Source organism: Dermacentor andersoni, chromosome 2, assembly GCF_023375885.2.
Source record: "Dermacentor andersoni chromosome 2, qqDerAnde1_hic_scaffold, whole genome shotgun sequence".
Taxonomy (NCBI): Eukaryota; Metazoa; Arthropoda; class Arachnida; order Ixodida; family Ixodidae; genus Dermacentor; species Dermacentor andersoni.
The window spans coordinates 83,208,744-83,234,559 of NC_092815.1; the positions used below are offsets into that span (position 1 = coordinate 83,208,744).

General features: G+C 48.5%; 1 protein-coding gene across 1 annotated transcript; it reads left to right on the forward strand.

Annotated features, from left to right (window-relative positions):
• Positions 1-1,830: 1,830 nt before the first annotated feature.
• Positions 1,831-24,449, forward strand: LOC126541762 (acetylcholinesterase-1-like). The gene is made up of 2 exons (XM_055076891.1): positions 1,831-3,403; positions 23,962-24,449. Exons 1-2 carry the CDS (start codon positions 1,875-1,877, stop codon positions 24,128-24,130), a joined length of 1,698 nt encoding a protein of 565 aa, XP_054932866.1. The 5' UTR covers positions 1,831-1,874; the 3' UTR covers positions 24,131-24,449.
• Positions 24,450-25,816: the final 1,367 nt, after the last annotated feature.

Genomic DNA, 25,816 nt, shown 5'->3' on the forward strand with positions numbered 1-25,816 from the left:
TCCGAGATTACTGCGCGCGCACCACCGAATTCCGGAAGCTTTGACATACTAAAGCTGTTTCTCTTACAAGAATTGAAATTTGGCCGAGTTTGTACGCATGCATGATTGCCTTGATAGCGCAAGGAAGACGCTCACTTCCTCCCACATATTTTTAAAATTTACTCTCCCTCTTAATATCTTTCCTGCTATTCTTGCACTATTCATTTCCAACCATCGTGCCTTATTTTATTTATATTGAATAAAGTTTTTATTCTTTCTCTACGTACTTTTTCTCTTCTAGAGCCGGCAGGCGTTTTACCCCTCCTGGTGGCAGTTGCCAGCTAGCTCTCTTCTTCTCTGTGATTGTTTTTATATGTGCAAAGCAAATTTGAGGAAGTTTAGAAAGACGACCACCGAAGAGGAAACTATAGGTCAGCGCTTGTCCTGTCGTTTTCTCTTCTGTCTTCTTCTTTCTTAACGGTCTCTCTGCGCGGCGGCGTTCCAGAGTATCTAGGCGGCAGGTTAACCTGCCGCGTATACCTGGCATATAGGCTGTATTACTCCGCGACACTGCAACAAACCTTGCAATGAACAATCAGATCGCAGTCTTTTTCGCCGTGTTCTTAGACGTGCAACGGTGAAAGAGGCGCGGCTGGAGGGTAAACCATATACACGATCTGATTTGCTACGCGCCACTGATAAAGGGTGAGAAGATAAGTAAATAAACCGACATAAAATTTCACATAACGCACGCATGCAAGCTTGCCCAGCCCAGCTAATGCTACGTATTGAGTCAGTGTCAAAAACTGCAAAATGCTAAACACACTTCGTTTTAAAGAAAACACTTTTTTTAGCAGAGTAATCAGTATAGGGCTTGTTGATTAAACATATCAGAAGGCTACAGCGCGGGAACCGATGGAGACAAAGGAGGCACACAAAGTACACAGACGCAGCCATGCTTTTTCGCGACCACGTAACTTAAACATGGCATTTTGAGGTTCATCAAATGATAATTATTGACAGACGTTGTGAATTTGAGAGTTATGCAGAACGACAACCGTGGCAGCGCAGGAAGGTTTAACGATGCATTTAGTATTTTAGCAGGCCTATACATCGCTGTTCAAGCTTATGTTCCTGAGACTCATCGAAGGCTTTGTGATTGCGGCAAGTGACTGTTGTGCATTGTTGGAGGTAGGTGGATAGCTTTGGCATGCCCTCGATATTCATGTTCTGTTGCCGAATCGTGTCCTTCCACCCCTACTCTTTGCTATCCCCCCCCCATAAAAAAATAGAGTAAGAAGAAACATAAACGCAATGCACGAAACCAAATATTAAATCTTGCATTAAGAAAGATCCCGCGAAAAAGAAAAACAATTTGATCAAACAATAACTAATCACACCCACATCAGATAAGTGCAGCTATAGTTTTACTGTTTTGTAGAGAAAGAAATGGAGGAAAAACGAATTCGGTACTATCGCGGTCAAACAAATTCAGATGAGAGCCTGGCAACCTTGACAAACGACCTATATTTTTGGCATTAAAATTGAATTAGTCGCTTTCGTGTTTTGCCCCGAGCCTCGCATCGCAGCAGAGCGTGCGGAGAGTACTCAATCTTAATTTTTCCTGGATGTCTCGCAGTGGTTTCTCCTTCACTCATTCGAGACGGCATTCAGCGCACCGCGCGAGAGTAGGACGCTGGCTGCAAGGAGGAGGTTCTTAGTGCCTATTCATCTGTCTTTTTCAAGGCCGCACCGTATACACTCTCCGCATCGTTTGCTCCCTCGTCGCTCTCGCTAGAACCACGTCATTAATAACACTCGTTTCCCTTTGCCCTGTTCTCTCCAGTGAAATCCGATTTAAAGCCTGGAAGAGGCGTTTCGGCAAAACAGCCGCGATGTGCGGCAACAGACATCCCGGCCTCCTGCCGCTCGCCGCGATCCTGTTGTGCGCGACGAACCAGAATGCAGCCCAGGACGCTACAACCAAATACGTCACGGTGAAGACGACCAACGGCCATGTGCGCGGCAGACTCCTGGACGTGGACGGCGCCTCCGTGGCGCAGTTCCTCGGCATACGGTACGCGGAGCCTCCGGTCGGAGCGCTTCGCTTTCGGAAGTCCGTGCCAGCTCGAGCGTGGCACCCGGACACTGCGGATGCCCTCGAATTTGGAAGCCCCTGTGCCCAGGCCAACGGTTCCTTGCCTCCGGTGTCGTGGCTCGTGCCCCGCGACAAAGTCAGTGAGGACTGTCTCTTCCTCAACGTCTGGTATCCACTGGGTGACGGCCAGGACACCCTCGGAGTCATCGCGTGGATTCACGGCGGTGGCTACCGCGCTGGCACGGCCTCCGATCCCGACTTCGACGGAAGGAAGCTGGCGGCGGCCGGCAACATCGTGGTGGTCACGATCAACTATAGGCTCGGCTCGTTCGGCTATCTCTACACCGGTCCGGGCACGTCGACCGGCAACTACGCGCTCTGGGACCACAACTTGGCCCTCCGCTGGATAAGGGACAACATCGCACGCTTCCGCGGAGACGCGAAACGGGTGACGGTGTGGGGAGAGAGCGCCGGTAGCATAGCCGTCGGCTCCCTCCTCCTGTCGCAGCAGAACGCCGGTCTCATCCACAGGGCCATCCTGGCCAGCGGAAGCAACTTCTGGCTTTTGCCACCTATGAATAAAGTGGGTCACGAGTTCGCCGACCGGATTGCCGGGCACGTGGGTTGCCTGGACTCCAAGAAGCCCTCTTCCAAGACGCACCCGGGCCAAGTACTCCGGTGCCTGCGCTCGGTGCCGGTCGATGCCATAATCGACGCCGAGCAGACGCAGTTTCCCGACGACCTCGTCACCTTCCGTCCCGCCTTCGGTGACGAGTATCTGCCGTTGCCGGACCTGACGAGCCTGTCGAAGAGCATGTTCATTCCTCTGGACAGCCTGCTCGCGGGGGGAGTCACAGAGGAAGGCAGCCTGTTCCTGTACTTCAAGGACCACGTCCTCTTCGGTCCCACGATGCCCGAGCTGACCAGGAAGCAGGCTTTCGACTTCGCCCTTAAGCACTACTTGGGAGTCCTGCCCGAGCCCGTCCAGACGATGATCAGGGAGTTCTATCAGAAGAACGTTACCAGCGACGAAGACTGGCGAGGCGTCTTCCGATCTCTAATGGACATGGTGGGCGACTATCTCATCTTGTGCCCGACCAAGTTCCACGCGGAGCTGTTCGCAAAGACCAATCGCCCTGCCTACTTCTACATGCTGGACCACCGGTCCAAGAAAGGCCGCTTCCCACCATACATGGGCTCTATGCACTTCGAGGACGTGCAGTACTTCTTCGGCTTGCCGTTCGTATTCCCTGGCCGGCACACGGACGAGGACCGAGCTTTCAGCCTGCTCTGCATGCGAGTCATCGGCGCGTACGTCAACACTGGGTAAGTATCTCGGTGATATGGAGAATAGCGTTTACGTTCGGGACGAGAACAGAATGTGTAGCTCAGCGGATATGGCCAAATGACAATAATTCCGTGCGATCGGACGGATCATCAAAACAGTGATTTCGTATTCATGACATGGATGTACACTCTGTGAGACACGCACCGGACCTCTGCAAGGCGAGAGTAGTGCTTGCGAGATGTGTGGATAGCTATATTGACGAGGTCCTGTGCAGTCATTCGTATGCACTAAACGTGCAGCAGGTGCGATAACTTTGACGTCTTCGTCTGAAGCCGATGTAATCGGATGCCACTAAAGTTTCACCGCTCAACTGTTTTCTTTTCTCATTTTTCTTATTTTTACAGAAAGACGATTGTAATATTTCGTGAAGAGTGCACGTGCTTCCTGTAACTAAACTTAATGTGAGGCTTAACTGGAATTCTCATCTTCATACCTCTTATAAGTGGTGACAAAATTGAGATGCGCGCACTGGCTGGCAACGGTTAATCAGTGAGACGAAGTCCTGATAATGAAACCTAGACCGTTTCAATCTACAGATTCATTTAGTTAGATTGCATTCTTTTGTTATCATTCACCATTCACGACTGGCCGATACCGGTGATAACGTAGGGGGACAATTGACGAAGCGCGAGCAAAGAAATAGCATTAAAATAGAATTGTTAAGTTGCACTGGCCCTAGTTAAACCATACTACATACAAGAAAAGCTGAGAAAGCTTGACCTAAGTAGCTGTGCTATGAGCTTCTGTGCGGTATTGCGCCACGCGTCACCGGCCAGGCGAATTATACTTTATGTTATACTTTCAACACAACTGCTAAATGATTGCAGGCATCCAGGCGTTGTTCGTTGAATTTATTCCCAATGTTGTTATTGCACGTACATCGCGCCTTCTTTTCTTGCCTTGAGTGCCTTGCACAAAGTTCTTGCAGATGTGAAATCGACGAGGGTGGCGATATGGCCTTGTCGGTCGGTCATCATTCAAAGGTATCTGTATAGCGCATAAAAACAGACACAAAAATAAACGAAGACGAAGACAAGCGCTAACTAGTTAGCGCTTGTCTTCGTTTTCCTTTCTTTCTTTGTTCTCTTGCGCTATACAGATACCTTTCTTGCAGATGTGCTTGTTATCAGCCTAACGTACACCCGTGAGCAAAAGTATACGGACCACAGGGTCGCCGAAAAAACAGAATTTCTTCGTAATTAACCCGCATAATCGGAAACTGACGAGTGCACTAGAAAATTTGTAATGCCAAGTTTGAACCGCAGTCTTTAATTTCTAGTTGCGTTCACAGACAGATGAGAAATTTATTTTTATCGCGCAATCCCTGGTCCGTACACTTTTGCCCACGGGTGTGCATCTGATTTTGCGTTCAGTTTTCTTCACTTCATTACGGGCGTCACAATATCTTTATTTATTGTTAATTCCCGATTTTCTTTCTTGCAAAGGTGGATGAACACGTTTAGTTGAAGACACACGGTAATTGCACAACCTCTCATAGCTTGGAGAGTTTCTCCATACGTTGAAGTCTTAATTGCATAGGTGATCATTTACGTCGCTTCTAACGATGATTTTCATTGTAACAAGTACATTTTGAAAATAATAACCATTGAAAACTTCAGTGTCAGCGTACTTGTGAAAGAAAAAAGTATAGTTACTTATGTTTTCCTGAAATCATTGGCGTTTAACACAAGTAATGTTTATTTTACGAGTGATGAAGAAGTAGATAAATAATTAAAACAACTCTCGTCCACGTTCTAAGCTTCTGATGCAAACTGTTACCTAAGAAACTACGTCAGGACGCTTAGCTGTGTCTGAAACATAGCAATCTTTTCAATAAAAACCTTATCTGAGCTCATTTGTACTAATTCAACACTGATTACTATATCACAGCGTAGTAGAGCTTTGCGAACATTTATTGAGATCCAACCCCCTCATCACTTGTACAGTGCGCCCTAAGTAAAGGTGGCTCTGTCTGTCTGTCTGTCTGTCTGTCTGTCTGTCTGTCTGTCTGTCTGTCTGTCTGTCTGTCTGTCTGTCTGTCTGTCTGTCTGTCTGTCTGTCTGTCTGTCTGTCTGTCTGTCTGTCTGTCTGTCTGTCTGTCTGTCTGTCTGTCTGTTATCTATCTATCTATCTATCTATCTATCTATCTATCTATCTATCTATCTATCTATCTATCTATCTAATCTATATAATATCGCTGGCTGGTTGGCTGGCTGGCTGGCTAAAGTGATAAAGTGATAAAGGAAGTGTCGCAAATCGCGATGGCGTCCGCCACTTATTTTGCTCGTCGACGTGACTGACTGTCCATCTCGAACTTGAAACGGTGTTAGCTTTCTAGCTCTGCAGCTGGCTCGTACAGGCGGCTAAAATAGCGAAGTGCAAGGAATTTAGCGAAGCACGAGCAGAAAAATGTGCAAGATGCCCATGTATTGCTGAAGTATTGCACACAGCAACTTCAGCCTACTTCCATAATTTCAAAGTGTGCTGCCCCTGCGACGTGTTTTCAAAGTAGTGACACGACGCGAGCATTACGGTTTCGGGAGGTTTATTGACGATCCTTGCAGCAATATTACGCTCAATGGTCGGCGAAATGCGGAGGACTGATGCGGCAGTAGAGGGCAGGATTTCGCTCTTACGGCACAGTTCACCATATGTGATAAACGTGTGTGATTTCAAGGCATGTGTTGTGTTCCTACCTAAGAAGAGACCCTATTGTAAAGGCAAGGGCCTCTTCAACAAAGCAAGCAGGCTTCGTCGTAGGCGACGGACTAGACCTTCGGAACAAGAACGACAGTGCATAATTCCGTCTTCAGCTTATTTTCTCCTGCTTTGATCTTAGCCGAAATGCCGACGAACCAGGGAATATGGGCTATTATACTGGTCATATATCCTGCTCTTCGCATCGCGCCTTCCATTCCCGACACGTTTTCTTCCCCTTCCCGTACCTCGTACTGGACCAGAATCCTATCCCATCGAATAGAACATTTACTGAACCAATCAATTCGCCTGTTCGTGCGCATGCTGCGAGGCACGCATGCGCCTCTGTCTCTTCCTCCGCTTCCCACACCGCCCCGTGTAGCAGACGGCACTACTTGAAACAAGCGTGTGAACACCTGCCACAGTAGATAGCTTTAAAAAGGGGGCCCCATAGAGTTTCTAAATAAATACCTTAGAGGGAAATGTGGCGCTAGTGTCTACGGAGGCTCTCATGAGCGTTGCCTTAACCTACATGGGAATGATGCATGGAGGAAGGAAACTGAGGAGAGGCCCTACCCCCTCCGCGCGCTAGGAGAAAAGTGTGGAGGAAGTGACGCAGTAGGTACTCCTCTTTCTTGCTGATTTTTTATTCCTTTGCCGTAGCGGCCACGCCTTTCGGGCCAAAATGGTGGCTCTGTTTTGGTTCTGTATCTTGCTCTAACCTAGCACGAAACTGGGTTCGATTCGTGGCAACGCGTGAAGTTCGCAAGCTATAGGAGAAGTGACTGCGGTTATCGATTTCTCTCAACTAGTGTGTGATGAAGATTGATTCATTAGACGCCGCTGTTTCCGAATTCGATTGTGGATTTTATTACTCGTAGGCCTAACACGGCTTAGCTTGGCTGGTGAAGGCACGTGAAGTTGGTTACTCAAAATTAAGCGCAATTAATTGTTTGCTGCTTACAGAATAACTTCCAAATTGTAATTAAACGCGAATACACGAAAGTCAAATTTACTTTTCTTATCATAAAATGCTATATTTTATTTAAATATATCTAATAGCTTTTCTTTGACGCCGTAGTGGTGCTGCTAGCGCATGACGCTATCCGCAATCGCAAAGCCCTATTCTAAATCTCTTCACTCCTGCGTGCCCCAAAGCTAACACCTGCAAAGCTCTTTGGGGCGCCAAACTATTGGGGCTTCTATTCTAAAACTCTCTAGTATCTATAAGCCCTGTCCCATTCAGTACGCACACAGCAAACCCGGTGTGGTATAAATTCCCCCCTCCCCCAGCTCTTTGCGAGCAGCGAATCGGATGGGCAAGATGGAGGAATCGACGGGACGGTGATTTAGCCTCGATCAGCCTGTTATGACACTATAGGGAAGTCCACCCGCTGTATCTTGCTTCTTCATTTGTCCTAGCGTCGCCGACTACTCTCTACGGTGGTTTCTAATTCTTCAGCAGCCGATATGAAGCGTCGGCTCAAAGTAACTGCCCTTTGAGGCTCACTGTTGCAGAAGGCGCGAAAGACCGACTGTGGGCACGACAGCAGAGTCTATCTGCGTTGGCTGCAGAGAAAAAAAAAGCATCGAAGGACCCTGGTAATAGCTTCGCAAGGCGAGCATTTCACTTGAGCCACATGTAGCGTGGCGAATATGTAGACAGGTGCGCACGCTGCGCTCTCTATTTCGGGTGTCCCGGCGTGCATGCTTAGTATGCGTAGAACTATGTGCTTGCGCGAACGTGTTTCGACCTACCTGGATTGCACGCTCAACTATGCTTCGCGTTGCCTGCTCAAAAAAAGAGAAAGAAAAGGAGGTACGTGTGGGACGTCTGTCATAGAAAGCAAGTAGGAATATTCCGAGAACCGCTCTCGCGTGAAAGTGCCTTGGACCAGTAAACGAGAAAATATATATAGCTGCAGTGATTCGTCGCCTTCTCCCAAAGCCCCGCGCAGGTATATTATATGCACCGTTAATATATATAAATATGTATACTCCCCTTCTTGCCAATGTCAACACTGTGTGAAATATGGTAGCTGATGTATTCCCCTTCGCGAGCCAAATCCACCCTGCTCGGACTTCTTCTGCCGCTACTTCTTCTCTTTCTTTGTTTTTTTTTTTTTCGTTTTGTTTATCGTCTTGCTACCTGCGTCGAGCGAAAGTACAGCTTTCCACGAGAAGCGAAATCTGGCGGCCAACATTATATGTCACGAGCAGCGGAATGAGACGGCCGATTTACCTGCCGGAAGTTTGCAAAATGAAGCTGTTCGTTCTGCCAAAGTTGACGCCACGCCTCATTTTTTTCTGATGAAGGTGCTAGTTCACTGGTCCGTTATCGTTTCCTCTGAGAGTCAGCAAGAATATCTTGAAATGATGAAATACGTAAAACCTTAACGGCTCTCTCTCATCTTGATTAAGGATTTTTTTTCCCCGCACTGCCCGGAAATATGCCCGACTTGTCTTCAAGCCATTACGAGTAATAAATAACTTCCTTGTCAAGGCAGTGATATAGCCATCATACCCGTGTTCATTCCCGTGATATATGCTACTGTTCCGTTCTCTTCGTTTCCTTATTTTCTTTTGTTCCTTTCGTGAATACATTGCGTGCGTAGGCGTTGACACAGCAGAAGTGTTTCTTGAAGATGGCCGGAACGTAGTTTTTCTTATAAATGTAAATAGAGAATAAAGTCCACCAAGGAGGAGGATGACAGCTTTCCACTGCTTTTGAACGTCGGCGCAAGACTGGCGTTGGCACTCTTCGAACGTACTGCGCACGTGTTCTTCGAGCGATCCTGCGTCAAATAGTATATATATATATATATATATATATATATATATATATATATATATATATATATATACATATATGCATACCTCTGCACCGATAGTACACTTATGTATAAGGTCTTTCCCTTAGAGGGAGAGAATAAACGTTTAATAATCTGAACAAGTAAGAAATACTGCTTCTTTCTTCACCTGAGGTGGATGGCCTCCTCAGTGCAGGTAGCCAGCTATTGGCGCTTGCTGCTTCCCTGGCCTGGTTCACCAGCTTGCACTGGTCCTCCAAATCCTGAGCCGCGACCATGGCCTCCCGCGATTCCTGGCCGTCCTCTTATGTGCTTCTCTCTTCGGTTCTTCTTTTCCCGTCTTCATTTTCTTGATTGCTCAATTCTGCAAAGTTAGAACACCCCATCCCCATGCCACGACGGGTGCTCGGTGCCTCGTAGGACCGACTACGGTTTGTAGGAATCGGGTTGGGGGCATTTTATTCATTACAATGCCGAAGATGAAGACACTGCAGATCGACTCTCTGTTCTCTGGTTAGTTTGGGGTGCGTTAAAGGGTGTACCCTCCTTTCCGATTTATATCGCTGCAGGATATCCGTATATTTCTTGGCAATAGTCTTGCACCTCATTGCCCTTCGGAGTCCCTGTGGCCATAACGCCCGGTTTGCATGATTTCGGGCTGCGGTGTGTGCCGCTTCGTTTCGCCCCAGTGACTCGTGACCAGGTGTCCATAGGTCTCGGGGACTTGCACGCGTTTCGACATTTCTTGCAGGATTCGCACAGCTTTGGTGTATATTCGGTCTTCTTTTTTTTTAAATACGACATGCGGATCGCGAGTCGCTCAGTATTACAGCGAAAAGTATCAATGAAAGGCAGGGAGGTTAACAAGGACTGAGCCCGGTTGGCTACCCTGCATCGGGAGAAGCGAAATAGGGAGGGAAAATTCAGGGGAGAAGAGAAAGTCCGCTGTCGATATCGCCGACCTAATAACTGTTTTCTGCTCTGTGTCACAGACAGTCACTAAGTCCGGTAGCCTTCAGAAATCACAGTAGCACTTTTGTGGCCTTTTGTAGCTGCAATATGCGATGCCATGGTCCTCAAATTGCGGCAGAGACACAGGCCCAAGGCGGTGATGTCCGTCGAGGACAGGGTCAAGCTGCAGGATAGCGTGAAGGAGAACTGACTATAAAGCTTCGCGCGTGAAGCTTTCGTAGTGCGTTAAATAAAAAGTCGCAGTTTCGCCCGAGAGGCGAAGCATTGCTTGCCATAGCAAATTAGTACACAGCCATAATAAGTAGGGATAGTAGTTTTATCGGCCGAATAAACATGTAACCACTCGCTTACTAGCTAAATTAACAAGCATGGTGTCAGCTCGCACCTACAAGCATGAATACATCACACTCATGACCGCGGACACTTGCTGTCAAAACGCTGGCGTGAGGAACGCGGCAGCAGCAGCAAGCGAAGTGACCTTCGTGCTGTCTATCGCTTCAACGCAAGCTGAGCTGCGAGAACACTGCAAGCACAAAGGTATGAGCCGTCGGCGCACCTAGACTCTGCTCCCAAAGCAGATCGCTTTCAAGATAAAGCCCGCGCGACCGCGCACGACCACGCCATGTACGCACTTGCTTCTGTAGTACAAAGCAACCCTAACTCCCTTGATGGCGCACTTCCTCCCCGCTTTCCTCCCTTGCGCGCGTGAGCTTAAGCCACGATCGTTGGCTTACCCTAGCACGCTTTCACTCGCACATACAGCATATGACGCACGGCTAAGGTGTTATTGCCCTTGGATTTTATAGGAAACATCACGGCGACGCCGACGGCAAAAATGCGCCTGGACTGTCCATATGATTGCTATCGCAATAGAACAAGTTGCTGATTAATTACCAAAATTGTGGCGCAGCGAAAGACGAGCGACGACAGAAGCCATGTAGACGGAAGAACCTATCTCGCTTCTGTCGTCCCTCGTCTTTTGCTCCGCCACAATCCCGGTAATCAATAATAGTCATATACTTAGCCTTATCGCCATACTCATTACCCACATCCCAAAATATGCCTCGAGCGGTCATTTGAATGAGTTATTCTGATGGCATTTCTTGAATTCTCTTAACCTTCAAATTTTGTTCAAATGAAGTTTTACTGTTAAACACAGAGCACGCGTAAAGCCCTGCCGCAAGGTCATCTGCTTTGGCAGCAGCTCTTACTCTTTGTCACGCTTTGTACGTCAAGTGCTCTTTCTCTTTAACGAACTGCCTCAGTGTATCCAAATGTTTTCACTGGCAGATAGTGCCACCCTTTCCCCTTATTCAGCTTGGACATGCTCGTAACGTAAGGTTCCACAGTACAGCGTTGAAGGGTTCGTTCCATGTGGCTTAGGCCGTTGTTCGGACTGCGGCTAAGGATTTAAACGCGGTGCGGCAAAAGTGCGGACGGGCTATACCGAAACGAAAAGAACAGAGAGTAATGCATGCAAAACTTTGCCACGGCGAGTCACAGTGCCCCGTCGTGCTGGCTGCGTGTGATTGATCGCCCGGCCACCGCCATCAACATGAAATATCCGGGACTCGCTCGTTCGCCAAAGCGGAGTTTTTAACGACCGACAGCGGCAGTTTTAGCATATCGTCGTGCCCCGCGCTCCGGAGATCCGCACGAGCCGAATGCATGCGTTATTCATCCTCGTTATTTGGGAATCAAGCGGTGGCCCCGCCTTTAATGCGGCCGGTGACACTGATGTATAGCCCAGACTGCCGCAGAAGCACCTCATCCCCGTGTTCTCGCTGTTTGATGTTATTGACGCTGCTGGCGACGCTGGCGATGCCGAACAGGAACCCGTGGAACAGGGCCAAAGTTTTCTCGTTAGTGCGAGAGACAAAGCGTTGACGTCCATGTCCTTATGCGCGCGTACGTGCGTAAACGCATTCGCGTTTGTACATGCCGTTGAGCAAGTGAGCGACAGCAAGAATGCGTGCGTGCGTGCGTGCGTGCGTGCGTGCGTGCGTGCGTGCGTGCGTGCGTGCGTGCGTGCGTGCGTGCGTGCGTGCGTTCGACAAGGAGAGAATTCGTTCGACAAGTAGGCACTCTTCAGTCGCCTTTTTTTTCTTTAAGATTCTTCGATAGCGTTGCGAGCTGGGTCGCGTTTTTCAGCTGGCCTATGTTAACTGGACTTGAAGTGCAATTGTATAGTGAGATGACGATCGAAACTACTTCTTCCAATATTTACAAATAATTCTACGCTTCGTTAAAAAAGAATACTAAAAGCCCTTCGCGTAAATCTGCAAATGAGAGCTTGACTTGCTATAGAAATTTCTGGTCTTTCTTGCGTACGGGGCCGTTGACGTGCGGGCTTTTGCTCATCAAACGACGCTTTATGTGCACATCGATGAGCTTGCGCGCGCGAGAGAGAGAAGAAACGTTATTATAAAGTGAAAGGATTTATGTGGTTGGGGCCCTCAGTCCAGGGCCCCAATGGCTGTCGCTACCGCTCGTGCTCGTCGTATCAGGGCCAGCCAGACCTGAGGCTCGGAGCAACGCAGGATCGCCTCCCACTGCGCATATGTTGGTTGGGGGGATTGTAGAACAGGGATATCCTTAGGTGGTTTTTGGCACTCAATCGTGACGTGGAACGTCGTCGGTGGTGCACCGCACCCTGGGCAGGTGGTGGGATATAAGATTGGGGAGAGCTTGTTGAGAAGGAGGAGGTTCGGATATGAGTTGGTTTGAAGCCGTCTCAGGGATACGGCTTCATTCCGGGAGAAGGATTTGGGAGGAGGGTGATATTGCAAGCGCCCTAGTCTGTAAAGGTCTAGAGTGTCCCGGTACGTGTTCGGCAAATTCTGGGAGGCTTGATATGGGTTGCTCGCCTCACTGCCAGGTGCCCGGCAGGTTAGCTCTTGGGCAGCCGCATGAGCGCGATCATTGCCCGACAGTGAGGCATGAGCAGCTGTCCAAATCAGCCTGATGCGTGGTATTGAGGGATCTGGAATGGAGGGGAGCTTACGTGTGCTGGTGAGAGCGCGATTGCCTTCCTGAGGTATATGACCCCTGAGGTAGGCTCGACATGCGTCTTGTGAGTCTGTAATGATGATGTGGTCGTGTTTTGTTGATCTTTTCGTGTGACCGACGATGTGGTTGAAGGCGAGTGCTATGGCCAACGTCTCCCCTGTGAGCGTAGCCTCGGTTTGGACGCTACACGAGGTGACGATATTACCCTGATCGTCCGCCACCACCGACACTTGTCTTTCTTTGTTTCTGGTCGCAAGAGCACAGTGGGCAGCGTCGGTATAATAGACGGTGCCCTCCGGCTGGGCGTTGAGGAGTTTCCGAAGGTATCTAACACGTACATCCCGGCGACCATTATGATGCTCTGGATGCATATTGCGCGGTATGGGCGCTATGGTGAGTAAGGTTCGGATGTTTGATGGGACTGGGACATGCTCTCGCGTAGAGGGTGAATGCTGTGGGTAGCCCAGCCGTGAGAGCAAATGCCTGCCTGTAGCGGTCAGTCTCAATCGCTCGAGTTGTGCCATTCTGTGTGCTTCGATGTGTTCCTCGATGGTATTGTGTACCCCGAGAGCAAGTAGTCGTTCCGTGGAGGCATATACAGGAATTCCGAGCGCTTCCTCTTTTATCCGAAGAAGAACATCGTGAGCGGACAAATGGGGGCGAAATCCAAACTGTGTGTGGGAGAAGAAATTTTGCATCTCCAAGAAAGGTTGAAGCCGTTTTAGGATTGCATACTCAAGCAGCTTCCCGATGCACGATGTGAGGGAAATCGGCGGTAAATTTTGTATCGACAGGGGTTTTCCGGGCTTGAGCAAGAAAGTGATCTCGGCACGTCGCCATTCTAGAGGACGAGTGCCGGCGTGCCAGTGCTGATTGTACATAGCACAGAGCGTTTCCAGGTCCTCATCCGGGAGATTTCGCAGTAGAGTATAACGTATCCCGTCCTCTCCGGGTGCGGTGTTCCTATGAATGTCTGCGAGTGCGGCTTTGATTCCTTGGACAATTATGTCAGTGCCTAGCAGGTCACTTTCTATAGACCGGATAGCTTGGCTTAGAGCCAAGGGAGAAATACCTTTGTTCAAGGTCCTTCAGGAGCTGGTCTCCGTCTCCTCCGTACTGGCGGAGGAAAATTTGAAGCCGCCGGCTTTTATGGGATTTCGTGTTTGTCGGATTTATTAGCGACCGAAGGATTGCCCAAGTTCTCGCGGTGCCCAGTGTACCACTTAGCTTACCACAAAACGTTTGTCAGTTAGCACTGGTTAGCTGGTCTACGTATTCCTGGGCTGCTCTCGTAATTTGGGATATTCTGTAGCGCAATTTTCGATTGAACTTTTGCCGCTTCCATCGCTTCGTGAGACCTCGGCGCGCGTCCCACAGATGTAGGAGATGCGGGTCAACCTCGGGGGTCTCTGTCGTCGTGGTTATGCGGCTAGTCGTTTTGTTTAGATCATTGCGTAAATCACTGAGCCAACTGGCATAATTTTGGGGGCTTTCATCTCCTGTGGCTCAGTTGATGTTCAGTTGATGTAGTCCCTGTGTCGGGACCCGTGATGACTCCTTTGCAGGAATTATCGGGGGAGGCGATGTATGTTGAGATGGGGTAGCGATGCGGGCCAAGTGCAAGCGATGTCATCTTGTTAAGGCTGATCGCTATTCTTTCACTTGGCGTGCTGATGAGGGCGATGTTTTGGGCACGTTGAACACGTAGGTGAAGTTCGTCGACCTCTTGTTCCTTGAGGCGCGCCTCGATGCCGACGGCGCGAGTCAGAGTGTGGCGAGGCCACTCACCGAATGTGAGACCGTTTCTCGGGCGCAGGATGACTTTAAGATCGTCAATGGGCAGAGGTGGGGGCCTCTGTGGTCGTCGTGGTACACTTTGGTTCGAATGCTGCGTCTCTTGGCGGCGGGCTGCTGGGTCAGACAGCGTCGGCGCGGCGTCTCCGCCGGCCGCGAGCAGTGAGCCATGATCCATCCGCCGGGTCTTCTGGATATCCTTCTGTTGCTGGATCGTCGCCGTTGGTAGCTTCCACATCCATGATCGTGGTCAACGGGCTTTCGCGGTGTTGGACAAGGTCGGCAGTCCCTGGACGCCGATCCTGACCACGCTGAGGCTAAGCTCGAGCGCTACGGCTCAGAGACGCCGCGAGCGTCCCTGCCGCATCGGTGATCTTGACGTCGCCGTGGAAGGTCGCAGGAAGCGTCCGTTGTCGTGCTCGGAATAGGGCGAGGAAGAGCGCGTGAGACGCTGTAGCGTCTGCTGCAGACGCAGGAGCTCCAAACCTCACGTCCGCGCACGATGGTAGCTCCGAGTGGACTCCAGCTTGCGCGAGCAAGGCGCCGATACTACGCACCTCCGCGCGAGCCACGCGTTTCCGTGTTTACGCTTTCTTTCGAACAACGAGCGACGCAACCGGTGGAAGTGTTTTGTCTGCCGCGGATACTAAACGAGCTGCTCGAGCAGAAGCTCAGCGCCGCCGCCGAGAGGACCCTGTCGTTCAGAATCGAAATACCTTGTCGCAATATATCGCTAAATCAAAATACCTACACAGCTGCGCTCAAAATTCTCATTAGGCAGTATCGTAATCGCCGGTTCTTTCCTGTTTCTTTCTTTTTTTTTTTTGCTTGATTAGACATATGACACTCGAGGTGTTTCAGTTTCAGATATGATACGACCCACTGGAAACACCGAGTATAACTTGATATCGCAAGTAATATTTTGGAGGATTACACATCTTGGAGGCACATATATGACACACAGGAAACTTCAGAAAAGGGGTTTCACAAACCAGTACAAAGAAATTAATATATCTTGCTACAGCGAGTAAACGGTGACATTGTAGCGGGGAAAGCGTGACCGTGATGACTCAGTGACTATACGGCGCTAGGTTGCTGAGCATGATTCAACTCTCCGCCATGGCGACGTGTTCCGTTGGATGGGCAACGCAAACACACTGGTATACTAAGATACTGAGGCAGAGTAAAAAAAAAAAGGGAAATGAAAGTCTCGAGATAGTAATAGCTAGGCCCCTCCAGTAGGGCGTCTCTCTTACGTTGCGAAGTGTTTCCTTGGGACGTAAAAGCCCAAAAAATCTACGAACCGCATTAACTTAGTCGATGAACCGATCAAGAAGTGACGCATGTGCTAAAAGCGTCTGAGCGTATGAATAAGTTGAATAACCAAGTAATGCGATGGAGATAGTTTCATAGCGAGTTAATTTCTTGTTGTATGTGGGCAGATTATGGGGGACATGTTTGATGCAGCTGCGAGAGAGAGAGGTATAAATTAGAATGCTGTAGGAGGAGGAAGAGGAGGAGGAGGAAATGAAGAGAGAAGGCAGGGATGTTAACCAGAAATGCACCTGGTTGGCTACCCTACTATTGGGGACGGGAAAGAAGTAATAGAAATGTAAGATAGAGAGAGGGAGGGGAGGGGGAGGAAAGCCGCGGTGTCGAAAGCTTCCTATACAGCAAGGACCTGACTCCAATTTCCGGCATGATCAGCATGCGGCGCGGCTACACGAGTGAGCACCTACTTTGCTTCTGGCTTCTCTCTCCACATTGTCTCGACGCCTGGGCCAGGTCTCGGCGCCGCTACATCTGTTCCCCGGCCGATATCACAGCTCGGCCTTCAAGCACCTCCTTAGGTTTTCGGAAGGCATGGGGCTGGTGTCTAATAAAAGTGCCTAATATGTAAATGCGCCTCCTGCCGGCCGCCGTCAGCTATGGGTGTTGTGACCGCGACGATCTTCTCTGTATTCTTTCCTTTTTATGACCCCTTCCCCTTTCCCAAGGCCCTGAACCGTGCTCCCTAAAGTGTTCCAAAAAATAGCCCCTCTTCCTATCCGCAATCTCTCTCTCTCTCACTCTCTCTCTCTCTCTCTCTTACTCTCTCTCTTGATCTGTATTCTCGCAGACTTCTCAAACCCGTTCTTTGTCACTAAACCCGCCCAGCTTTGGTGAAGGCGGGCGTAAGCGAATCACAAGCGGGATATACATACAAAACTGCCCGGTTCGTAACGGTGTTTATCACTGGTCAGCTCACGTGCACTCTGCCCAGTCCATTGAAATTCGATGGACATTTGTTCGGAAAAGTCTATACACCATTTTTATTGGCTGCGAATATAGATCATAATTTGTTGCGTAGGCACTCGCGTAGACTATGCATCCAAATACGTAGACTATACCTGTATTTTGATGGACCTACTCCCGTAAACTTTTAGACGAAATGTCGTAAACAGTATGTCTATAAGATGCGCGTAGGCAGTCCGTTGACTGGCTGCACATATCGACTGTCGATCCATTTCTATGGCGGCAGCCACACTGGCAAGCAATCTAAAGCCGAGATGTCACCCAATCGCGAACACTTATCCCTATAAAAACTTATTTCACCACGCTATATAGTTTATAATGTAATACACGGATATATATGGTCCTATGGCAGTGTATACGAAAATTCTATAATGTTTATAATCCGCAGATTATTGTAGAGAGTTACGTTTGTAAGTTCATAAAGTTTGTAAGTCTAGAGGCTGTGTATCACGATCTATGTACTTAAGACCTTAATCTTTTGATCAAATTTCTGTTCATGCGTATTATAGGTTGGGCGTATAGATAATACATGGACAAATCTGAGTGGCTCGTGCCAGCTTGAATTGCGCTACGACGCGGTGCTTTACTACGGATACGAGGGCAACAGCTCTCGTCCCTCCCATGTGTAGTTTAACGCACAGCTATTCACACGCCCGATGCAAAACACAGGCCAGTATAGCCGTCCGAAACTCGACTCACCAGTGACGGTTCTCATTGCCCTTAAAACATAAGAGCTGGTTACGAATTCGTCACTTGACATTCGTGCCTCTCGTGGACCCGCGGCGCTTTCTTCGCATCTTCAAAAATTGAACGTCGCCGACTTTGCGCAGCCCTCGCTCTACAGCGCTGCGCGTCGAGGCGAACGTCATGAAATATTTGAGCCACCGTACAGGGAGGAAGACCCTCGGATCTTCGAAGTTGGAGGGAAGTCCGACCAACGCATTTCGTGTACGCCTCAGGTATACACCGGCGCATCTGTGCACAAGCCGCGACTGGCAAACTCGACGCATTCAAGGAGTCCCACGCCCATTCGAACGAAACAGTGACACGCGCACCGAAACGCGGAAGAGAGTCGGCTCCCCCGAACAACATTCGGATTCCCTGCACCTCGATCGCCCGACCCGGAAATTTCCCGCGAATCCTCTCGGACTTACCGATAACCGGACCGGACTAGGTAATTACGCGAGGCGCGCATGGCTTTGGCGGCCACTTATTCATTCGCTAAATTACTCAGAGTGGGCTTAGCGTGGTGGCCAGTTTAATATTGCGATGAGGAAGAGGAGGAGGAGCAGCAGCATACGGCGTGCCCTCCCAGCGATAGCTTGCAAGGAAGACCCACTACGACCATCCTCGCCCAGTGCTGTGAGTGCAGGAGTGCAGCGCGTCCCTTGTTGACTTGTCAGCCTCAAGGGTCATCGTGGAGCCGGAACGAGCAGACGGGCGTCAATCGTTACCAACTCGGCGTCAGCATTCGACAAGCGTACCGCCTGGTACCGCCTTCTTCTTTTTTTTTCTTTTGAAGCAGTGAGCTAGGTACGTCGTTGCACGAACCAGAAAACAGGTCGAAATGAGAAACGGCGAAGAAGAGGTGTGGGCGTGTCATGCTGTGCGCTGGCCAGAAAGAAAGAGAAAAGAAAAAAGAGAGAAAGAAGAAAAAGCAGAAAAGAAAAAGAAAAGCATGTAGCGTGTGCTGCGCAGAAGCGGCAATGTGCACAGCTGTCGTGCGCAGTTGCCCGCTATTCCTCACGCTGTAATATTCTGCCATATTGTCAAATTTGCCATCTTGTCGTCTCTGATTGGCTCACAGGGCGGATACGCCCCGCAGGTATATATATCGTCTATGCTGCTCTAAAGTCATATACACATGGTTCTGAGTGAGCTAGCAGTACTGTTTCCTGCGCCTTGTTCCCCTTTCAGCGCTTCCCTCAAGAATCGCGCAACGCAAAGGCGCACCACTGCGGCATGGCGCGGCACGTATACGTGCAAGGAGCCGCTGCTGAAGTATCGCAAGTTGATTCCTACTCGTATGATTAGCATCCCCGTGATCAGCCTTACGATGTTCCTATGTATAGCTGCATAGAAAACCAGACGTGTAGGTGCATGCGCTTTCCTGGCTAAAGGGACTCGGTTTTTGTTTAAAATGCGAAATATTGCTTGACACACACAATATATATATATATATATATATATATATATATATATATATCTTCTAGTCATGTCTTCTTCTTTTTGCCTATAATTGCTTCATTACTTAAGTAGTGGTGGCACATCTTATCCGACTAGTATAGAAGCCGCTTATCATACGCTTATCGCACTAAAGGAATGACACATGGAAAGTGTGACGTTTGGGAAACACGTGTATATTTCAATGCGTTGCTGCCAAAGTTGGCGTCGACATGCCAGACGCGGCGGCAGGGCCGTTATCGTGACGTCATCACACAGAGCCGCTGTCATGCCGTCGTCGTCGCGCTGTCGCCATTGCGTGACCGCCATGCGGCTGTCCTGGCGCCGTCATCGTCTCCATCGCCGTCACACCGTCCTCATCCCGCTGTCACGCATGCCGTCTGCTAAAACATGTCGATGATGAAAACACGTCGATGAAAACATGTGCTGCCCATCAGACACCTTCACCGACGTCAGCAGTATACATCGGAAGCATTACTAGCATGTGCATTTGATTCCTGTTGTCCGCATGGGGGAGCTATTCGCGTACTTTGACAGTCATCCTTGGGTGATTTCTGCAACAATTCCTTTCTCCAAAAAGACAACCCAGAATGCGCGCCTTACAAAAAGAAATTGTTGTGGTACTTTTGAAAATATATTGAACTTCTTTCTTAAGAACTATACGTAGTGCTTACTTTTACTGTCTGTCAAAATTTCCTACTGATCTTCAGAAGTTATTTGGCCACCAGGCAACTGTGGGAGCCTGAAATTCCAAATTACATAAAGTCATTATAAAAAAATTATGGGGTTTTACGTGCCAAAACCACTTTCTGATTATGAGGCACGCCGTAGTGGAGGACTCCGGAAATTTCGACCACCTGGGGTTCTTTAACGTGCACCTAAATCTAAGTACACGGGTGTTTTCGCATTTCGCCCCCATCGAAATGTGGCCGCCGTGGCCGGGATTCGATCCCGCGACCTCGTGCTCAGCAGCCCAACACCATAGCCACTGAGCAACCGCGGCGGGTTAAAATCATTATAGTGAGTTACTTTATAGACTCTGAAAAGACCGTAAATAGGAGTTATCAAATTCTGCTTTGAGTTTCCTTCAAAATTAGAGAGAGAGAGCGTCAACAGAAATAATTTTGAATTTATATTTAACACTCCAAGATAACGTCTTCAATTTTTCTGTGGAATCCCTTTAGAAGCTGCAAATAGACTAATGGACAGTATCGTGCCGTCGTGACACACAGCCAAATATGGAGGAACAAAAGGAACAACAACGGAACACTATGTCTCGCAACCTCCTTTCCCTAGTGGGTACGAGCCATGTTTTGAAGCAACAACAACAGTAACAACCCTTCCTCAAGGCGCGAAGCCATCCCGTTGACTTCTTCTTTCTCGAAAAGAAGGTGCGACACAAGTATCCCTGCGCTCGGTGGACTCGGTTCAGCGTGCTTAGTGGAGCCTGTTGGTTTCAATAGACACGTACAGTCTTGGTCAAAAAACTTGAACCCGCTGTGAACGGTCGGGGAGCAGCTGCGCTCCGCTATCGCGGCGCTGCCACCGCCTGCGCGCGCCGCTGCTCGCTTGCGCCGAGGATAAAGAGGGTGAGGGAAGCATGTCTCTTACTCTTATAAGCGTCGTTGGATAACAGCGCTCGTGAAAAACTAGTGTGGCAAGCGCGGCGCGAACGCGACGGTACCGGCTAGCATGCCGTTTGCAGCGTGTGCTGGATGAGCGGGCGGGGGTCTCTGGCGGCCGCTGTCAAACGCGATACGCTCAAATTTCGCAATTCCGAGTATCGTAATCATCAGTTAATGTTGTTCTGGACCAAATTAAAGGAACAACGCTATGAATAGTCCTGCGCATGCTCGAACACGGGCACTTTGCGAGGATCGTAGCTAAGATCTGACTTCCGCAGCTGAATGATATATTAATGCACCACAATAGCATCTCGTATTTTTAATCACGAAAGTCACAAGTGGCAAATTAATCAAGAAAGCGTACGCTTCAGGGTGTCACTTGCATCCCTCGACGAAATCACAGGAGGAGCATGCCTTCAAGGCATCGAGTGTGGCTTGGTCTGTGGTTGCCCCGAACAATTACAGCCTGCCCATGTGCTTGACTGTAAACTAGCCAAGGTCTCTGGTTGAAAGGACGCTACGTGCAACCCATTTTTTTTAACTGCCTGTGAATCCCTTTCTCGTAGAGACGAACGATACTTCTTCCAGTGAACCCGTGACAGCGACAGCACCGCCGGTGTGACGCTTTTACTATGCGAGAATCCTATAGCCTATAATATATAATCCTAATATTCAAACGCGTAGTGACCAATGCAAACTGGATGAACTTACAGTGGACTCATGTGTGCATAAAATGGACCCTAATGACAATGAGGCATTGTGCACGAAGATATAAAAAAAGGCGAGGTAGTGCGCATTTTCCAAAATGCCGAGGGACTGGGTCTAACTCAATCGGCTACTCAGGCAGGGCAAACGTCTTCTAGTCCCGAGAAGTTTTCATAATTTCATTGTAGGTTTAATTAAAGAACTTCAACGCCAAACGCACTTCTGTGGTCGTTCCTTAGTGGGGAAGTGCGGTCAACGTATTTGAAATATTGTAACGGTGGTTACAGGCCCTTTCCGTAGAGAGCCTTTGTAGTCGAAATTACTGCTTCTGGTCTTTTCTAAATGAACGATTATTGAATGGCCCGCATATTACAATAAAACCTGGAACAACGCTAGACAGCACTGAGGGATGTCATTTTATATTTTATCTTTTGTTTTCATCGCAATCCGAAACACATTAGAAATGTTTATCTAAAAGCATAATACGAAGGCTCTCGCCTTTGAATGTGTAAAATAAAATTGTAATGGGTAATTTCGATGATTAGGACCATTTTTATAGTATAATGCGCTGCATGGAAGCCGGTCAATTTTGCCCAGGCGAGCGCATTTACTAGGGTGCCTCGATGCGCGGCGGGAGACGGCGCTGACATCGAGGCACCTTAGGCACCTCAGCATTTACTAGCATTTACTCACACGGAGCGCCGTACCACAAGACGACCTCGCAGCTGCAGAACGAACGATGCACTAGTTTTTCACGAGCGCTGTTATCAAAGGATGCTTGAGAGTAAGAGACATGCTGCCCTCGTTCTCTTTATCCTCGGCGCAAGCGAGCAGCCGCGCGCGCCGGCGGCGGCAGCGCCGCGATAGCGGAGCGCAGCCGCTCCCCGGCCGTTCACAGCGGGTTCAAGTTTTTTGACCAAGACTGTACTTATTCGGGGGCTTTCCCAAACTTTCTTTTAAACATTTTTCTCCTGATGATGATTTCTTAGCACGCCCTTTGAAACGAGGCAATGACAAGTAGTCACCTAGCCTGCTTGAGTCATTCAGGTATGACGTACAGGCTTTTCGTTCTAGAATTATATATATATATATATATATATATATATTCTTAATCCTTTCTCTCGTCCTCAAAACTTCTCTATCTACCTTGCACCGCTACTTATGCCTGTAACGGATCCGACCGTATCTATCTCTTCCCTGCTTTCCTTTTCCCTCCAATACTCTAGAAGTCTCTGCTTAATTTTATATACCATGCGTAAAAGCGCCACTCCTGGTCAACACGTCGATTTGTTATTTCATCTTGCCGCTTCCAACTGCTCAGTCATCTGTTAATCATCTGTTCAGCCACCTGTTCGATCGCATGCTCAGTCGTGTGTTCAATCATTTGTTCAAATGGCTCAATCATCTTGCAGCGTGCGAGTGCGGAATGCTTCGCGTCGTTGCTGCACCCGTCGTCTTTTCGACAGCGCTGAGCGCGGCGGTGGAAGACATTAAAATTTACCGTGGCACGACCACGGGCGTTTCTTGTTGGGCCAACTTTCTCCAGTCTCTAACTTTGTCGAATGGTGCTCCCTCCGAGTTGTTGTTGTTGTTGTCGTTGCTTTTTTTCCACGGGGGATTGAAATTAGCGGAGCTCGTGGGGTTTTGGAGCTTCGTATCACGAAAGTGCTCGTTAAAAAATAACGAGGGCTGCGCTGGTTTCTCCTGGCTGCGCTCCCGCATGCCAGCTGCAGCGATAGCAGAAACGGAACGAGGCAATATGTATCATCACGTCACGACGGATCCATGGCTCCTGGATACCGATACCGAAAGTGATTAGCCCTAAATAATTTGCCGGAAAAGTTGTTTCTACGAATCACTTTCGCTTTCGGTATTCAGGAGCCATGGATGCGTCGTGACGTGATGATACATTGTATATATATATATGTATATATATATACACACACTGTTGGGCTCTTCAAGTTACCTCCCGAAAAATGACAATCCATAAATGTCGTGTCGTGTTTCTTGAGCCCTGTAATGCCCAGGGTATCATGTGCGCTGCGCTGTTTTGATGTATATCTGTATGCTTATTTCAGCGCGGGAAACCTAACACGTGGCCTATATATGGTATATCGCGTTTTGATACGCTGGAGATTAGAGTTGGCAGTTGTGGGTGGTTCAGCAAGCCAGTTACGAAATAATTAGTTGCTGTACTAATTAGGCTATGATTAAAGTTACATTTATTATTTTCTTTTTGTACAAAGGTACTCTCCGTGGCCAGAAATAAAGAGGAACATTTCGTTCTAATTTTCTTTGATGTGTAACCGTGTTTGAGCATTGCGGGGTTCATGAAACCGCGGTAGACAGTTGCGTAAACGAGGGCCTCCCAGTTATTTCCCCGTTCTATCCCACAATCTCCGCTCTTTTTTTTTTTTCCTTATCCTTTCGAATTGTGTGACGCAGGAAGCCTCAGCTGCCCGAGGGCGACATCGATTGGCCCGTGTTCACCAAGGAGCAGCCGACGCATGTCATGCTGCGCGCGGGCAACAGCACCATCGAATGGGGATTCCATGAGGACGGCTGCAACCTGTACAGGAAAATCTACGAGCTGTTCAACATCAGCACTCCCTGACAGCCACACGACCTCGGGGTTGCTGTCGTGACCAGATGCGGCTTGAAAAAATATTCCCCCGGAGCAGATTGGACGCCACACGGGTCCGTCTGCACCTTCCTTTTTCTGCAGACGATCGAAACTGTGTGGTCGTTCCGTTGCAGTGGCGATGCGCTGTTCCCTCCCGGATGAACATTGTTAGGAAGGTTCAATGGCCCTTTTGCAGCCATAATTTCTTAAGTTCCAGGGAGATCGTTTTCCGGTCAAAGCAGCCTGTACACATAGCTGGCTCACCTTTGTATGTTGATTTATTCGAATAAAGCTGCAAACACTGCCCGTCGCTGACCTGTGTACTGTGTGTTGGAAATCGGGCAGTGGGGGTTCAGATGCAGTAACACTATTGCGCCACGCGACCCTTGCAAAAATCATGCATGCTGCTGTTTTCTACTGTAACTCAACAGAATGCGTATTGAAGTCAACGCAAAGTCAACAAAGAAAGAGCAGACTTTTTTTATGACACTTTTACACGGGGAGTAACTTTCCGTCATTATTCCGAGCTCTGCTCAAATGGTCGCGAAGGCGACTTTGAGCTCAGATCCTCATGTCACAGTATCGCTACTCATTGCAATCAAGGTTAGTCGGTAACGGTAGCTCCAAAGGCTGCTTAGTGTATTCGGTTTAGAGCGATACATAGCTATAGGATACGGGAAGTTAATTTTATTCCCAGAATAGAGATACTTGTTCAAGCACTTACTGAATAGAGTTTTAAAAAAGGCATCCCGCTCCAAAGCGCAATGTGACGTCATGGATTTTCACGCCATCAGATAGGGCCTAGTTAACTCTTTATCACCAAAGATGGACTACATTGTGTTCTACAGGAGCCAGAGGCTGAACTTGGCAAGTTTCAATGACGTTTGTTGAGTCACAATGACCCAAATTTGAAGAAAATGGGAGCAATTATATACGTGACGTCACACTGATGTACCCGGGCTCGGGGTTTCGGCGCAAAGTTCGCGAAATAAACTCTTATCTTTCGTTTTCTATTCCTTTAATCCATCTTACGACGACATTAACTAAAATGGAGTTCTGACAGAATAGTTTATGAGTATAAGTTGAATTAGTGCTTCTCGCTAGTGTCCCTTTAAAACACACTTATAACATTCTGAAGCGCTCTCACAAATAGTTTGCTACATAAGCCGTAATTGACTCACGCACCACCTACTCATCTCCCATAACCTGCCCCCTTACTTCCACGACATTTGAACAAGGTGCCGTGTTTAGTTCACCGAGGGCCCTTGGGAAATCTACGTGTCTCGTACATAAAACGCATGAAAATGGGGAGGAAACGAAGGTTCAGTAATTATTTGCAAAGCTCATAATTGAGTCAGGAACGTCAAATCGTTGCCACATACCAAAATTAACGTTTCTCCAATGTTTACCTAATGTAAACTCGGGGTGGTGTAGAGTTCTCTCGGAAGACTCGGAAGCCGTAACGGATAGCGGCCGTATAACGCTTTTAACCACTTGCTGTTAATTCCTTGCTAAACGTACATGTTGAAAAAAGTGAGTACAAGTTCATGAGTGCAGCAACGACAAGAGACAAACGTCGTAGAAGTTAGTTCTAGCAAAATTGATATTTATTTATCTTTTTTTTTGGGGGGGGGGAGAGAATAAGGGGGAATTGTGAGGCACGCTGATAATGACAAA

Bases quoted from the DNA above. Each gene is read 5' to 3' on its own strand.
- LOC126541762 (XM_055076891.1), top strand. From the start codon at position 1,875: ATGTGCGGCAACAGACATCCCGGCCTCCTGCCGCTCGCCGCGATCCTG. The intron at 3,404-23,961 runs GTAAGTATCTCG...TGTGTGACGCAG, and splicing joins GGCGCGTACGTCAACACTGG to GAAGCCTCAGCTGCCCGAGG.